At 39.5% G+C, this 17,041-nt stretch overlaps 1 protein-coding gene across 2 annotated transcripts in view; it reads right to left on the bottom strand.

Annotated features, from left to right (window-relative positions):
• Positions 1 to 17,041, bottom strand: part of TRHDE (thyrotropin releasing hormone degrading enzyme) — a 338,491-nt gene that overhangs the window by 39,373 nt on the left and 282,077 nt on the right. The window contains exons 14-16 of one of the 2 annotated variants that reach the window (XM_074942033.1): positions 14,563 to 14,660; positions 13,956 to 14,063; positions 7,465 to 8,006 (exon numbers count right to left, since the gene is read on the bottom strand). In XM_074942033.1, the coding sequence (XP_074798134.1) occupies positions 7,955 to 8,006; positions 13,956 to 14,063; positions 14,563 to 14,660 (258 nt within the window). In that variant the 3' untranslated portion in view covers positions 7,465 to 7,954. Of the gene's footprint in view, positions 1 to 7,464; positions 8,007 to 13,955; positions 14,064 to 14,562; positions 14,661 to 17,041 lie in introns of those variants that run through there. The other variant, XM_074942032.1, reaches the window with a different exon arrangement.

Raw genomic sequence — 17,041 nt, forward strand, 5'->3', positions numbered from 1 at the left:
ATTTTGGATTTAATACATTGACAACAATGAGAAGAATGTATGCTTAATGAAAATGGGATGAGGACATTATCATGACATTTGGAGCGGACAACTGATGTCCTCAGTGAATGTAACAAAATTAACCAACCAGAGTCAGGTTTTACTGTACTGGCAGAAGTACTTTATGTCTTGACTCAGATACTGCATCATGTTTAAAAGAGTGAGTAGCTCTTATTGGACTGTCCCAACAGAACTGTTTTCTTTGGCTTACTACAAGATACACAACTTGTGAACAAAAGCACCAAGGAACTAAAAGGTATCTGCAAAGAAGTAATTCTTCGCAGGTTGATTGTCCCATTAATCAGAGTGGCACACATTGCACATTGGAGGAATTATCACTCAGTGTTTGGATACAATCGGTAGCAGTGCTGAAGTGAACACTGTGGCAGCTCGGGGGACGTCTGACCTCAGAATGATAGTGAGGACAGAGTTCCTTGCTTCTGAGGCTTCCATCTTTCACAAGTTACAGCACAGCTCATCAAATTCAACTGACGTTCCTGGCTGCCTCATCTTTTTTGTTTTATGTGACAAGAGTAGTGATCTGAGCATTAACTGGAAGATCATTTGTATCCTGTGTGGAGGAAGAGGAATTTGGACACAGATAGCATTGATCACATATCAATAGCCTCAACACCACCATGTATTTTGTAAATGAAATTCTTTTGACACCAAATCTGTAAAGGCACATTTGCAGCACCACAGCAAATTTATTCAATATCATACAGCCAAGAGCTCTAGGGAAGTTTTTAGATCTCCTTGTATAAGCTAAGTCATTAGGACAAAATGAAATTAACCCCCCCACACACACACACACACTGTTTTTTAAAGCCTGAGCTTCAATAACTACAAAACCTATGGCTATGAAAAGCTACAAATTACTCCTGTGAGAGGTCTGTAATCAGGATTATAGACATGGGTTTCCTTTCTGTGGAAATGAAAATTGTTTATGAAAATGTGAATATCCCCAAAGTCATTTCTCTTTAACTACTGCCTCAACAGTAAACTTTCTAATTGAATTTTCTCCATTTCTGGGGATTCCTGTTCCCCCTTCCCTCCAGTTATTATGGGCCTGTATTTCATCATTATCTAAACATGTGAAAATCTCTCAGGTCTAGATTTTGTAGTTGTACAACTCCATGGAAAATGTGCTTTTAAAATTGCAGTTCCATAGCACCAGTTCAGTATGCAGAATGTTGGCCTACTGGATTAATTGAACTGAACAGGTAAAATTAACTATTGTTTCAGTATTATTGAGCTAGTAACACTGAAGAACATATTATCTTGTTGTATTAAATCTCTTCTGGGCTATGTAGACTGCTGGCATTTTTAAAGTGATATAATGGATACTTCAGAGAAATGATAAAAATTAATTTTTGAAAGCATAATTCTGAATGCTAATATGATGAATTTAAACTTATTTGTCTTGCTAAATAGATATGACGGTGAGGCTAAGATATGAGGCCAGCAAAGCTCATGTTTAAAATTTAAACATTTGGAAAATATGTTAAAAATTAAACAATTAGAAAAAAAATTATTAAAATCCTGCTGTACCTTTACAGGAAAATCTTTTTTTACAATCCTGAATAGTAAAGCTTTACAATGAATTAAGAATAATCTTCTAAGTTAAAATGAATTGGTATGTACTTGCTCCAATTTAAACAATGTTCTAACAATTGGAAATACTCATAAAATCAGACCATAATTATTTATCTTCTAGGCAAATTGTGTTCTAATTTCTTAAAATGCAACTGCATGCAGTGTAGTCAGTTCTTTTATTAAGTGACAAGTTTCATAACCATTTAGGCTAATATTTGACAAAGGAAATTAATCAGAAGCTCCATTCTTTATTTTTTTTACAGTTTACCTTTAACAGAAGCTTATTTTCCTTGATGACTATATTTACAGCATTGTTTATTAGGTTACAAACCTCAGATAATATTAAAAGAATGGCACTCATGGAATACTGTATTAGCACTGCATCTCCTAAAACATCAAACTAATGATGCCACATGGGTAACAGTACATTGTTATGTGTCTCTTCTAAGAAGATAATCACAGTTTTTGCCCCTCTTCATTACTTATTTTTATTACAGTAGCCTAACTCAAACCATTGAGCCATTGTGCTAGGTATTATACATACACACGGGAGGAGAAGGTGCCTTCTTCCGAAGTGTTTACAATTGTAATGGACAGAACAGACAAAAGGTGAAATCTTGGACACACTGAGGTCAGTGGGAAAACTCCTATTGATTTTAGTAGGTCCAGGATTTCAGTGAAAGGGTGGTAGAAGGAAGTCTTATTATCCCCATTTGACTTATGGGAAACTGAGGCACAGAGAGATTAAAGGGACTTGCATAAGGACACACTGGATGGCTAGGGCAGAACCAAGAACTGAACCCAGATCACATGAGGTTCAGTCCAACGCCTTAACCACAAGATCATCTATCCTCTCTCCAATGACTATTTCTAGCTACACCAAGTGCCAGTTATGCAATATAATTTTTTAATGTCTGAACGGCAAGCTGTATATTAACTTGGGCAGCCCATCTCTGCTATAGATTTTTGTTGTTTTGTCCTTTGTTGGCATTTTTTCTACCCCAAAAATGGCCCTTCCTTTCAAATTGCTTTTCTTTATTGTGGCTGGCATTTTGGTTGTTCATCAAACAAACAAACAAACAAACAAACTGAAGAAATCTGTCAAAGTTCTAAAGTCTTCAAATTAATTTGTTTGGGATGTTGTTTACTTAAAATCAGTAGAAGGGGCAGGAGATCTTTCTGTGATCATCTAGAAAACTGAGGAAGCAAAGCTGTTACTTGGAGGAAGTGCCCAATAAACAACACATTTTCTATTTACTTGTAACTAGATGCAATCCTTTCTTCTATTAGACATACTCCCTAGATCCTCTTTCACAACACCATATCCACTATTTCCTTGATTAACTCATGCACTCAGCAGTCTTTTCTTCCTCCTTAAACAGTTTTATTGACTTGACTGTAAGATTCCACTCAAATGTTGTAACAACCTATCAATTAGTTAAATTACTTCAGCAACATTGGCTGCCACCATCTGGCTGTACTCTAATAACATTGCAAAATATAATGTATCTCCACATCTGTATCCACACAGATACAGATCTTCAACAATGAATTTTCAAAGTCATTAAAATGTACAGAAGTTGATAACACAGAAGAAAGGATCTGGGGTTGTTTGTTTGTGTTGTGTTTTACATTCTATATACATGTATGTATGAAAAAATAGTCTTTTCTCTGTATTCTCACAGCTTCCATAAGTCTAATGACTTCTGAAAATTAAGTGATGAACATCAAAACTTTGTACAGAAGTAACGTGTCTTCTAGATATCTCACACAAATCATTAACCTTTTAGGCCACACATCCACAAACACTCATGCTCCCAATTAAAGTTAAGCACAGGTATAAGTGTTTGCAAGATCAGGGCCTTAGTGTACAGATGTGAAATGAAGTGACAAAACGATGCATCTCAAAGCAGCAGACAGAGGAAGAAAGAGAAGAAAAAGAAGGAAAACTGTTACTTTTGGGATATGTATTTGATTTTTTGTCATTTGGCCCAGACTTCATTAGAATGTATAGCAACTAATGACTAAGAAATCTGTGTTATCTACCACTGACCTGAGCCTACAAACATGTTGCAATTGTTGTTGCAGTACAATGTTTCTTTATGGTGGTATTTCCAGAGTACTTAAAGGTTGATAAAGTAAAGAGGTGAAACAAATTAGGCAGCCAGATTAGTGTGAATCAATTGTCTCTTGAAGAGTAAATACAAATTGTTCTTACTGAATATGAGAATCTAGTATTCTCAAATTAGGGCTCTTGGGTACTATTGTCTTTGTGCAAATTATCTGACTGATGACATTCTTACTTCATCACTTGCACCTTTCTTATGACTGATATAGAGAAAATTAATATCTCTAACGTTGCACTCAGATATATGTGAAACCCTGTGAAATAACAAATGTAGAAACTACTGGACAAGCTCCAAGCTGAATGGATACATTTAAAAACATCTCTTACAAGATACTTAGATCTCAGGATACTATATTCTGTGGTATAAAGGGGAAGCAAGATGTGCAAAAACGGGTGCTAATGACCTGAAACTCATGAGAGGGAGGGGAAAGGCTGTTTCATGGCATACCTTCTCCTAGGGGATCTATGGAAACACCTCTGTACTGATGACAAGACAAAGCCAGAGATCTTTGGGTTTTCAGTCAGACCAATGTTAACTTCCTTCTGTTCCCTGCAAAGGTGGTTTATTGTGTAGACACAGAAGGAACGTAAATGTCAAGATGAGTTTTGTGGGAAAAATGACCTGGGAGTAGAGAGGAATGTGAAGGCCAGGGTACAGAATGCAAGGACAATCCATGTTTTGCAAGGTTTCTCGAACATTCTCTTTCTACTTACTCAAGGTGGCAATCCTTCTCCTGTCAGGGAAGCCTATAGGGCCAACACCATGACATGAACTTGTGGAGACTGCAAAGTATTTTTTCTCTTCTACAGATTTTGTTTTCATGGGAGGGAAGCCTGGAGTAAGGTATTTAAGTATGTCGGCTCACAGGCATTCCTGAACCCTTCAATATTATATTTATGCAATTTATATTTATTATATTTATATAGTTTGTTTTCATAAAATGTCCTTTATGGCTATGAAATCTATCAGGAATCCTGTGATTAAAAACCAGAACAGATGTGCATCCAGGATCTACTTAGTCTTCCCCATGAAGTTGGAACAGTGCCCTCTGAAAAGTTCAGTGACCACTGTGTTATGGAAAAGATGCTGGACAATATTCTATTTTGACAGGGTCAGTTCATCGTATCATTGTAAATATTATCTACTCTGCTGGAAGTTGTTTCAGTAATTAATTAACCATATGCCTCCCTACACTGGATCATACCTTCTGACCCATGAGAACTACAAAAAGTATACTCAGAATAGAACAAAGAAAACAAAGTGTTAAAATGTTGAATATTGTATATCAGCTGGGCTAACCTATAAGACGACACCCTTGTCAATAAGCAGTTGATTAAAGGTTACAAGATCAGAATAATGTCGCTAACCTTAGAGGTAAATTTTAGTCAAAAGAGAGTCTGTTTCACAGACGCAAGCCAAGAGATGCCAAATCTATAAGCGGTTTCAAGCTTTCTTCTTTAACTATCAGAATGCAGCCCTAAACTTACCCAGTTTGAGTCCTGTGAAAACAGGATAACAAAAAATATTGGACACCACCAGCTGCTGCCACTGGACATAGCTTCAGACCAATACCCTAAGTAGTTGAGAATGATCAAAGTAATCAGTACAGAAAAATAATAGTATAAATAGTAAAAGACACATTAAATCTAAAATGGTAGGAATGTGAAGCAGCCTACAATCTACTTGTATTACAGATGTGATTCACTATGTGATAGTAATTGTAGGTAGTCTGTTAATCATGATAGTTCTCAAATCACAGGTACTCTATATATCTCTGATCTCTATTCTGCATGGTGATAGCCAGGAGATTGAAAACCCAATGCATGTTACTCCAATTGACACTGGATCAAATAAAACAAATGCATGTATTAACAGTTTTCTGTGGAAAAAAAGTCAGGCAATTAGTCCTACAACTATTTGAACTTAGATGAAGAGGAATGGGCTACATTTCAAAAGAAGGAAAAATCTGAAAATCCATTGGTGACTGGCTCTGAATACCCAATGCCCTTTCCAGTGGGCTTCACTAAGTCATGCCTTAGGGTGTCATGGCAGATGCTGACAAGCCATCATTTACAATGACATCACACTTCAGGAGTTTATAAACTATTGTCCTCTGCACATTTCTTCCTGAGCTTTAGAGGTCAGAATGTATTCAAAGCAGAAACGCTGCAAATGCTAATGCTCTTAAAATTGTGTTTTGCCTTCAAAACGAATGCATTACGGAGGTTAAAGAGGTTAACAAGGCTGATTCTCAAGCTCAGGCAGACTTTGTATGGTAATTTTGCTAATTTTTTAGGCTGAACCACAATGCTATCATAACTACAGAGTGTGAGTAATGTATTTCTTCACACATGAAAGAGCTTCACAGGGATCATCCCAGTTAAATGAAGGTAGCAGCAAACATCCTAATTCTCAGCAAGCAGTAGCTTCTGATGCATAGCATTTGTCTGTATCTTGAATTCTATGACCCCCATTCCTAAATCGACAACACTAATTTCAATGATTGTATAAAGAATGTTCCTTATTCCTCATAGAGGCTTCACTCTTGTCCACTTATGGAAGTATGTATTCATCTTACTGCAGCAAGATCATGTTTGCCACGCTAAGCACCATTAGCAGCATTTGTGGGGCCTGAAGTAAACTGAAGTGGGGCCAATCAGTTATATAAAAATATCAGTTCTGTATTAATTTAATAATTAAAAGGAAAGTGAATCTTACATTAAAATTTGTTCTCAGATTTTCAACAAAAACTACATATAACATTTCTTTTGTTAGATCTTGCTAGGATTAAAATCCTGTACAGTCCTGGAACAGAATCAACAAACAGCTCCGTTGACACTGCTTGGAGTCAGTTACTCAAGGCTGGCTATTTGGTTCGATGCCTTTGTGGCCAAATGTGTCCTTTGAGTCATGCTCTGCCATTCTTTCCTGGCAGAGTGGCTGAGAGCTGTACTGTCATTAAGCATTTTGCATTCTAAATTATCATAATTTTTTAGCCACAGAAATGGCTGCAATCTCTTTCTCGCATCATTTATTTTAGGACACAAGTATCAGGAGATGAGATCAGCTATTGGCGCACCAATGCAGTAGTGTATCAGTGTCACAGAATGGAATTTCCCATAGAATAGACGAAATTCCCAGACTTGTGGAGAATGTCTTTCTAAACCTCATGAACACTCATCTCACGTAGATTAGTGTATGTTTTTTGTAAAGAAGGTGTGAAAGTAATAATGTTGTGCCTGGAAGTCTAATGGTGTTATTCAATATTGCTGGTATTAACAGAGAAGACTAAAACACTAGTAGATATAATTATTTTCTTTAATTTTGCATTTAGTTTTAACCCCAAAACATATTTAACTTTTCAAGTTACAAGCTACACATGTAAGTACTACTGGCCAATTCACTATTGAGCTTAAGAACATAAGAACGGCCATACTGAGTCAGACCAAAGTTCCATCTAGCCCAGTATCCTGTCTTCCAACAGCAGCCAATGCCAGGTGCCCCAGAGGGAATGAACAGAACAGTTAATCATCAAGTGATCCATCCCTTGTCGCCCATTCCCAGCTTCTGTCAAACAGAGGCTAGGGACACTATCCCTGCCTATCCTGGCTAATAGCATTGATGGACCTATCCTCCATGAACTTATCTAGCTCTTTTTTGAACCCTGTTATAGTTTTGGCCTTCACAACATCCTCTGACAAGGAGTTCCACAGACTGATTGTGAAAACAGTCAGCATGAAAAAATACTTCCTTTTGTTTGTTTTAAACCTGCTGCCGATTAATTTCATTTGGTGACCCCTAGTTCTTGTGTTATGAACCTAGTTCTCGTGTTATTTTGATCAGCAGTGGTAACTTATTTACATGGTAAAGAACAGAGCATAGTAAATACATGATTATTATAATTATTTCAATCTCCTGGAGTGAAGAGTACATGGTAATTAATTTTGGACCTACCATATTAAACAGTATCACTAGGAAACCTGCAGAAATATGCAAACAGTATCAAGGTACATGTTACTGTATTTGATTATTGCCCTCCCCTAACTCACAATTAAACTACGCAAGTAAAATACATAAACATTTGGGATGAAGAGAACCTCTAAAGAGCCATCGAATCAAGCATCACAGCAAGATTTATTTTATCATTCCTAAACCATTCCTAATTAGATGTGTGTTCACTCTAACTTTGACTATGTCCAGTGATGGAGATTCCATAGCCTTCTTAGCAGTTTGTTCCATTGCCTGTAAACGTACACAGTCATAAAAGTTTAACTTAATATTAGCTCATATTTGTACTGAATCTCATTTGATTGATATCAATCTACCTCCCTGGTATTCTTTTGTACTCTTATGTTCCAAAGAATTTTCAATACTTCCCAATTTGCATTGCTTGTAAATCAGCTCTTTGGATTAGCCACTCCAGCTTCCAGAATAGATCATTCAGGGCAAAGTATTGCAACATTGCCTTTATTTTACTATAGTATTCAGCAAACTCTGGGTCAGACTGTACTCATATGTGGAAATACCACAAAGGAGACAGAAAACACTGTAAGCTTCCCTCAAAGTTTCTTTTGAGTTCTCTTATTGGAGGTAGTATTGTCCAACCTCTAGGGGACAAACTGGGAGGCCAACTCACAAATGCTGCTGATATTGGAGATTTGTTGAGGGAAGTGGGGCACCTATGCAGAGATCCTCTGCCTCCTTTGATCAGCTCTTGGCCCTCTGTAGCTCTGCCCTGGTTCCTTGACAATGTGACCCCACTGCAACTGTATTGCCTGGAATTTCCCAGCAGGTGCTTGACCACTTTGTTCGGCTTTGTGGAAATGATTCTCTAAGAACAGTAAATATAGCCTCTGGCCGTATTAACTTCATTCGTTGTTAACACTGGGTGGAGGGAGAGATGATGCATATCTCTACCTCCAGTGGCCTTTTCTTAGCACTGTGGAGAACTGTCAAAATGGTCTGGAGAAAGGAAGGGAATGCTGCCATCAAGACAGCAGTCTCTCTTTCTGTAGGAGAAGATGCATGCAGAGAGAATGGTACAGAGATACTATGGTTGCAACTGAGAGTACAAAACAAAAGATAGCTTTTAAGGACATGATGTTATAAGAATATTGCATCAAACTGAGTGAAGTACAGTTATGATCACAAAGATGACAATATAAAAATTGCACCTAGTTAAATATCTGTTCCTTGTATGTATTCCAAGTTGTACTTTATTGCCCATTATACTCATATTAGCCAACGCAGCTAAGGGAGTGTGTTCTGGCTTCTGTTCTGGCTCACACACAATGTTAACTAAATTCTTATTACAGAATCGTTATTATTATTGGTAATAATAGAATCCCAGTGATATGGCAGAAAGCTGAACCATTATATAGCCATACTACTGTATGAGCAAAAATAGACTTGCTGAATCTATATAAATGTCGGTACTGTGAAGTATAAGCTAATTTTATGACTGCTAAGCTGCTAAAATGGCAGAAAGTTTCTCAACTACAATAAGTGACCTTTGTGATGCCTTTCCACAATGAGCAGACATGGTGTCAGCCTGTCAATGTGTCAGTCATATTCAAACATGGTGACTGTTTTGAAAACAGCAAATGGCAATTTCTGGGGTGGGGGAAAAGATCTGAATTTATAATCTTACGAAATAAATAAAAGAAACCTGTCTTCTTTGCAAGTTGCACCCTTATTTATCATCTGATGTCAATCCCTGTTCCATAATTACATTATTTGTGGTGGCTATTTTTCAAAATTGTCCAGTTTCTTTACAGAAATGTATTGCTTTAACTGGCTGGTATTTCTTCTCCTCCTCTGCGCTGCTCTGATACCTTTATCATAACATTCATTGTGCTCCAGCAGTCCTAATCTTGGGCTCCCAAGAATGGCCTTGTGGAAAAGGTAAGATTAATTTTCAGAAGGCTCCTTAAATGTGTTCCTTTCCTTTCTCGCTATTGTTAACAAAGCAATAAGCTTTTTTCTGATGCCTCCTTCTTCTCTAGTCCTTTGGGGGGAAAGGGGAAGAGGAGGAGGTTTTCCAGGGTGACAGCTTTTATACATTGTATTATCTACTGCTGTGCATTTTAATAGATCCTATTAAATGTGATTAACTAATTTTGCTGTTGCAAGTGAGTATCTCAGTAAATTACTTTTGCAGATTGTTTCCTGTGATTCTCTCTTTGTATTGTCTTCTTTGAATAGCTATGTATCTAGCATTGTTGATGTTTGTTAATTTTGATATTGATAAGGATTCACTTCAAAATGTGCGCGCTTGGATTCCTCATACAGAATTAACCTGATAAATCCTTTAATAACACATTCTTTTTGGAGTTTGGGGCATATTTTCATAGACTCTGGGTACTTTTTTCAAGCCTAACGGCTAGATTCAAAGTAGGACATAGGTGCGTACCTGCCACTTTAGGCGCCTAAATCCAACATCTAGGCACCAATGGAATTCACAAAACCACCATTCAGCTGTCGCCTAAGTCTATAGCACTGACCTTACAATTGGTAAAGTTACCTAGGTGCCTATATTTCTGCTAGCGGCCATGCACAAAGCTGCCTAAGTTCTGATGCCATTGAGCTGCTCAGTGCCTAGTTCATGCTTCAGCCCTGCCAGGATTCACAAACTAGGAATCCTTCTGCCTCTCTCATCTGTGGGATCCAATCCATACGCTATAGGTGGTGGTGGTAAACCCCTATACCAAACAGCCCAGTGGTTAGGGCACTCACCTAGGAGGTGGGAGACACATCGACTGATTTGGAGCAAGGACTTGATCCCAGATCTCCAACTTCCAGGTGAGTTCCCTAACCACTTGGCTATAAGGGGAGGGGGCACCTCCACGTGAAAGGACTGACCTGACTTAAGTGTCATAGAATCATAGAATATCAGGGTTGGAAGGGACCTCAGGAGGTCATCTAGTCCAACCCCCTGTTCAAAGCAGGACCAATCCCCCATTTTTGCCCCAGATCCCTAAATGGCCCCCTCAAGGATTGAACTCACAACCCTGGGTTTAGCAGGCCAATGCTCAAATCACTGAGCTATCCCTCCCCCATTCCATTGTCTGACTCCTGAGAATCCTGATCAAAGACAGGCACCTCCTTTCAGCCTGGAGCTAGATGCCTAACCCCCTTTGAGGTGTGAGGTTTAGGGAGCTCTCGGTTCTGACTGATGGCTTCTGTTAATCTCTATTTTAGGCGCCTAACTCTCCCCATGCAGTGTCTGAGAAGCATGGATGCCTCAGCCTCACTTGGGGTTGTAAATTCCACTAGGCAGCAGGGTGCTTAAAAGCAATGCCTAACTCCCTTAGGAAAAAGAAAAGGAGTACTTGTGGCACCTTAGAGACTAACCAATTTATTTGAGCATAAGCTTTCGTGAGCTACAGCTCGCTTCATCAGATGCATTCAGTGGAAAATACAGTGGGGAGATTAGAGAACACGAAACAATGGGTGTTACCATACACACTGTAAAGAGAGTGAGTTATTACCAGCAGGAGAGCGGGGGGGGGGGGAGACCTTTTGTAGTGATAATCAAGGTGGGCCATTTCCAGCAGTTGACAAGAAGTTCTGAGGAACAGTGGGGGGTGGGAAATAAACATGGGGAAATAGTTTTACTTTGTGTAATGACCCATTCACTCCCACTCTCTATTCAAGCCTAAGTGAATTGTATCCAGTTTGCAAATTAATTCCAATTCAGCAGTCTCTCACTGGAGTCTGTTTTTGAAGTTTTTTTGTTGAAGAATTGCAACTTTTAGGTCTGTAATCGAGTGACCAAAGAGATTGAAGTGGTCTCCGACTGGATTTTGAATGTTATAATTCTTGACGTCTCATTTGTGTCCATTTATTCTTTTACGCAGAGATTGTCCAGTTTGACCAATGTACATGGCAGAGGGGCACTGCTGGCACATGATGGCATATATCACATTGGTAGATGGGCAGGTGAACGAGCCTCTGATAGTGTGGCTGATGTGATTAGGCCCTATGATGGTGTCTCCTGAATAGGTATGTGGACACAGTTGGCAACGGGCTTTGTTGCAAGGATAGGTTCCTGGGTTAGTGGTTCTGTTGTGTGGTTGCTGGTGAGTATTTGCTTCAGGTTGGGGGGCTGTCTGTAAGCAAGGACTGGCCTGTCTCCCAAGATCTGTGAGAGTGATGGGTCGTCCTTCAGGATAGGTTGTAGATCCTTGATGATGCGTTGGAGAGGTTTTAGTTGGGGGCTGAAGGTGATGGCTAGTCGCGTTCTGTTATTTTCTTTGTTGGGCCTGTCCTGTAGTAGGTATCTTCTGGGTACTCTTCTGTCTCTGTCAATCTGGTAACACCCATTGTTTCATGTTCTCTGTGTATATAAATCTCCCCACTGTATTTTCCACTGAATGCATCGGATGAAGTGAGCTGTAGCTCACGAAAGCTTATGCTCAAATAAATTTGTTAGTCTCTAAGGTGCCACAAGTACTCCTTTTCTTTTAGAGAATACAGACTAACACGGCTGCTACTCTGAAACCTGTAACTCCCTTAGGGTGAATCTAGCCCTAAATCCCATTTTCAAAGTCACTAAGGGTATGTCTACATGGCGAGCAGAAACCAGTGGCAGCGAGTTTCAGAGCTTGGCTCTACAAACTTGGGCTCACACTACAGCACTAAAAATAGCTGTGTTGGTTTTGGGGCTCTGGCTGGATCTTGGGCTCAGAAGCTCATTCCCCTCCCTAGGATTGAAAGCCCAACCCCAATGTTTACACAGCCATTTTTACCACCAGGAGCTGTAGATCCGAGTTTTGAGACTTGCTGCTTCAGGATTCTGCTTGCTGTGTAGCAGACGTTTCCAAATGTATGTAGGCACCTAGTGGCATTTTCCAAAGTGCCTAAGCAGGTTTCAATGGGAAATCATCTTGATTTCAGTGGGAGTTAGGAATCTAAACTGCTTAGGTGTTTTTGAGAATCCCACTTGGCATCCTTATGCACCTAAATACCTTTGAAAATAAGTGCCTAATTCAGTTTTTAAAATGGGACTTAGGTGCTTTTCAAAACTTCACCTGAAATCAAATATTTTACCTAGAAACAAAACATCAGATCCTGTGATATGCGGAAACCAGTTTCCTGCCTTCAACCAGCTGAAAAAAAGGATAACTCTTTCACAAGAAAGCTGTGGTCCTCACCTGTACTTGCCTTACTCTCCATGCATAGCTGCATGATTTAATAATCATGCTACTTTATTTATTAATAACTCTGCACTTATATACATACTTTGCACATTGTCAATGCCCTGTCAATTCTCACCTGAATTAGATAAGTCTCTGACTGGTCTGCTCGCCTCCTATAGTTCTTGCCTGTCCATTATACTGCTGCTAATGCCCCCCATTGCTCCTATTAATTACCCCTCCTTGAATCCGTCTATTACAGGGGATTGGTAACCTTTGGCACGCAGCCCGCTAGGGTAAGCCCCCTGTTGGGCCTGGCCGGTTTACCTGCTGCATCCGCAGGTTTGGCCCATCGCAGCTCCCACTGGCCGCGATTCGCCGTTCCAGGCTAATGGGGGCTGTGGGAGCCAGCACATCCCTCGGCCCACGCCACTTCCCACAGCCCACATTGGCCTGGAGCAGCGAACTGCGGCCAGTGGGAACAGCAATTGGCTGAACCTGCGGACATGGCAGGTAAACAAACCGGCCCGGCCTGCCAAGGGGCTTACCCTGATGGGCTGCGTGACAAAGGTCACCGATTCCTTCTCTGTTAGCTTCTTGCCTCTCTTTCAAGTTCTGTGTCTTGACCTACAAAGCTCTACATAATATCCCCCTCTACCACATTTCCTCATCTCTTTTCCTCCCTCTCTCTTTCAGGTCTTCTCAAACCTTTTGCTGCACTCCTCCTTTCACACCTTCTGTCATGTTGTCCTTATTCCTGTCTTCATCTACCAAGCATCCTCTCTTTCTTCCATTACATCCTTCCTTAAATTCAACCTTCTTTTTTTCTCAGGAGGTTTAGGAGGCCACACAGGCTCCACTTGCCCCATCCACAAACTAAGAGATCTTTCCCACCCCTTCTAGCTCTGCAGCCTCACAACAATGCTTTAAATAACAGCTGGTGATTTCTGCTTCATTTTTTACCTGTATGCAAAAAGTGTGTATTAAAGAGACACGCTCAGACTATAATAGTTCTGAGTTGGGTGGAAGAGAGATGCATTTTTGTTCCACTTACCGGTTTCTATTGCTGGAAATCCAATCTGAGATTAACGTTGCAGCCTGTTGGTGACAGTGTTTATTACCAAAGCTGCAGCCCAACATGATGACTTCTCTACGCAATTCTCTGGGTTAGTCCAAAACACAAATAAAGACACTAATGAGGTCACATTAATAAATAAGTGTGTTGAAATTCTCAGAAGAAAATATTCTAACCTTCCTTATAAGGAGCTGTTAAAATTTAATTAAACAAAAACATTAATGATGCGGTAACTGTATATCTTTGAGTAACAACTAAGTACTATGTTGTTACAGTTACAATTTTTAATTAAAGGCCATGGATCATTCACACAGCCCTACTAAATTCAATGGCCTCATGAGTTCAAATCCCAAAGTCTCCAATGGAGCCAGCACTTAAATTAAAGCTTAACAAGAACATGTCTTTGTTCTCAAAATTCCAGGCAGAGGAAACTGATTCACAGCACCTAGCCCCCTCAAGTGAGGAGAAATGAAAGGAGGAAAAGGATAGAAAGGTATCTCATGATGCTGAAGTTCATATTAAGTATTGGGAAAGCACTTTACTACAACTATCTCCTGTGAAAATTAATAAAGAAATATAACAGTACTCATGTTGGTAGGCAGCTTGAACAAGTGATCTGTTTAAATTATTTGTTGGCCATCCAAGTTTGAGGTACATCGTTGCAACTTGTTTTAAAATATATTCCTGGAAGAAAAAAAAAAAGGTTAAATATATTTTCAGAGTTAAACTTTATTTTTGATTTTTCAGTTCAAAGTTGAAATACTGTTGATGTTTTTAATAATGTCCCACTTTCAAAATGCTTTGATTTGGATCTGATATTGCAATGTTTTTGTATGCAATCCCACTCTTTACTTCAATGGACGATGAATCTACAAGAACAGCTACATGACTGGGTCTACTGGGTTAGCCAATTTAATGATAAAGAATATAGCAGTTTATAAATTGTTTACTTTAATTGTATTTTTAACTCACAGTACAAAGGTGAAGAGTTACTGGAGGTAGGACAGGCTAATGCCTACTCTAGCTAAGCCAAACTTGACTTCACAATGAATGTTTGAATAATGGCCATCACTAAACATTTAAAGAGACACACTTAGCACATACGTAGTGAGATAACTGATAGCAATGATTAGGGCTCCGAGTCTGTCATGGAGGTCGCGGAAGTCACGGATTCTGTGACTTTCTGCAACCTCTGTGACTTCTCCAGGGGCCACTGTGGCTGACCCCAGGGCTGCCCAAGCTCTGGGCTCCAGGGCCAGCTACTCAGGTGGCCCCTGGGACAGCCACACCAGCTGCTGCTCCGGCAGCCCCCAGCAGCGTTCCCGGGACGGATGGCCAGAGTAGCCATGGTCCGCGGCCTCAGGCAGTGGTCCCCAGCTGCCCAGCCAGAGCAGCTGTGGTTGGCAGCCCCTGGCAGTGGTCACCAAGCAGTGGGCCAGAGCAGCTGCAGTCTGCAGCTCTGCAGCTAGTGCCGCTGGCCCTGGGCACACCTCCCCCAGCAGCAGCTCCCCAGTCCTCCTCAGCAGCACCCCCCATGTCCTCCTCCAGCAGTAGCCCCCCATGCTCCCCCAGAACCCCCTCCAAGATTTAATCACAGGTATTTTTAGTAAAAGTCATGGACAGGTCACGGGCCATGAATTTTTGTATATTGCCCATGACCCGTCCGTGACGTTTACTAAAAACACCTGTGACCAAATCGTAGCCTTAGCTATGATCATCTTTACTTTCATAGCTACAGCGAAACCATTACACAGGTGCAGCCAACTGATCTAATAATACTGAACAATGTGTGCTGCATATCAAGACTGGGTTATTTAATGACACTATTTCAATGTCCATTTAGCTGTTGCTGTATATAAATATCAAAGACAGTACAAGACATGTTTTATCTTACTCTCACATCTTGCACATTAGGCATCTTTACATTCAGTTACAAGTTATGAAGTAGACTATTGTCACTGTAGTCACAGCATAATTTTCTGCCACTGGAATTCACTGCTTTGAAAAAAAGAACTGAAATGAACTAATGCAAGAGAATATCCATTTTATTTTTATGGCTGCATGTGCATATGTGTGTGATGACAGAACCAAAGGAGATGCACAGGATAGCTTTCTCAAGCATATAAGTTATTCTGTGACTATAATGAGTTTATATTTCTTCTGCCATCAACTCTGCTTTCAGATTTCAGGAAGAATCAGTAGTGGTAAAACACAACCCTGAAATTAATTTTACCATTTTTGTTTATTAAAATTGTATTCTCTTTATACAGTCATGTCTAAAAGTGAAACAGCAATGACTGTTTAATAATGATTTTTCAATGAAGGTAATGATAGACTAGGAAGACAAAAAGTGTAATTTTACATGAGAGCTGTCTGGTGTGGAGCTAGATCCAGATCATAGGCTCATGAAGAAACATTTCCAGTATTTCTTTATTAATCTGTAATATATTCCTTATATAAATTCTCCATGCCAGCATGTATCTGGGTGTATTTTAAAAATGTCTCCTTAAATATACCAGACTTTATGTAGTTTCTTCATTTCAACTGTACTATAAAATTATGCACACCTGGTTGGGCATTCAATTTATGCAGAGTACATAAAATTCACTGCCAGTACACAGGCGTAATCCAGGTTATAATTGTTAATAAATACGATTAAAGTCTGTGTCATAAAGAATGTTCCTTTTAACAAAAAAGCTTCAAGATTAAGCAACATTTTTTCAGGTAACATTTTAAAATGTTTGTCATGTCTATTTGGATTATCTACTGTTTGCTGCTATTGTTGTTCCCCTGGTCCCAAATATGACTGGGTTTTTGACTCAATTGTGATCTAACCCTTGTTAATTAAGGGAAATGCATTGACTTCACTATGCCTTTCAGGATGAAAATAATGACTAACAATATAGACTTCAACTGCATGCATCCTTCTAAATTCTGTGAGCACATTTTCTGTCCATGCTTATTTTGGGCTTCAATGAAAGTGTAGTCCAGTGGCTCCAGAGAACTATAGAATTTGGGGTATGCATTGTTTTTTAACAAACAACTTATTTGTCATAATATTTTAT

Source organism: Natator depressus, chromosome 1 (assembly GCF_965152275.1).
Source record: "Natator depressus isolate rNatDep1 chromosome 1, rNatDep2.hap1, whole genome shotgun sequence".
Lineage (NCBI taxonomy): Eukaryota > Metazoa > Chordata > Testudines > Cheloniidae > Natator > Natator depressus.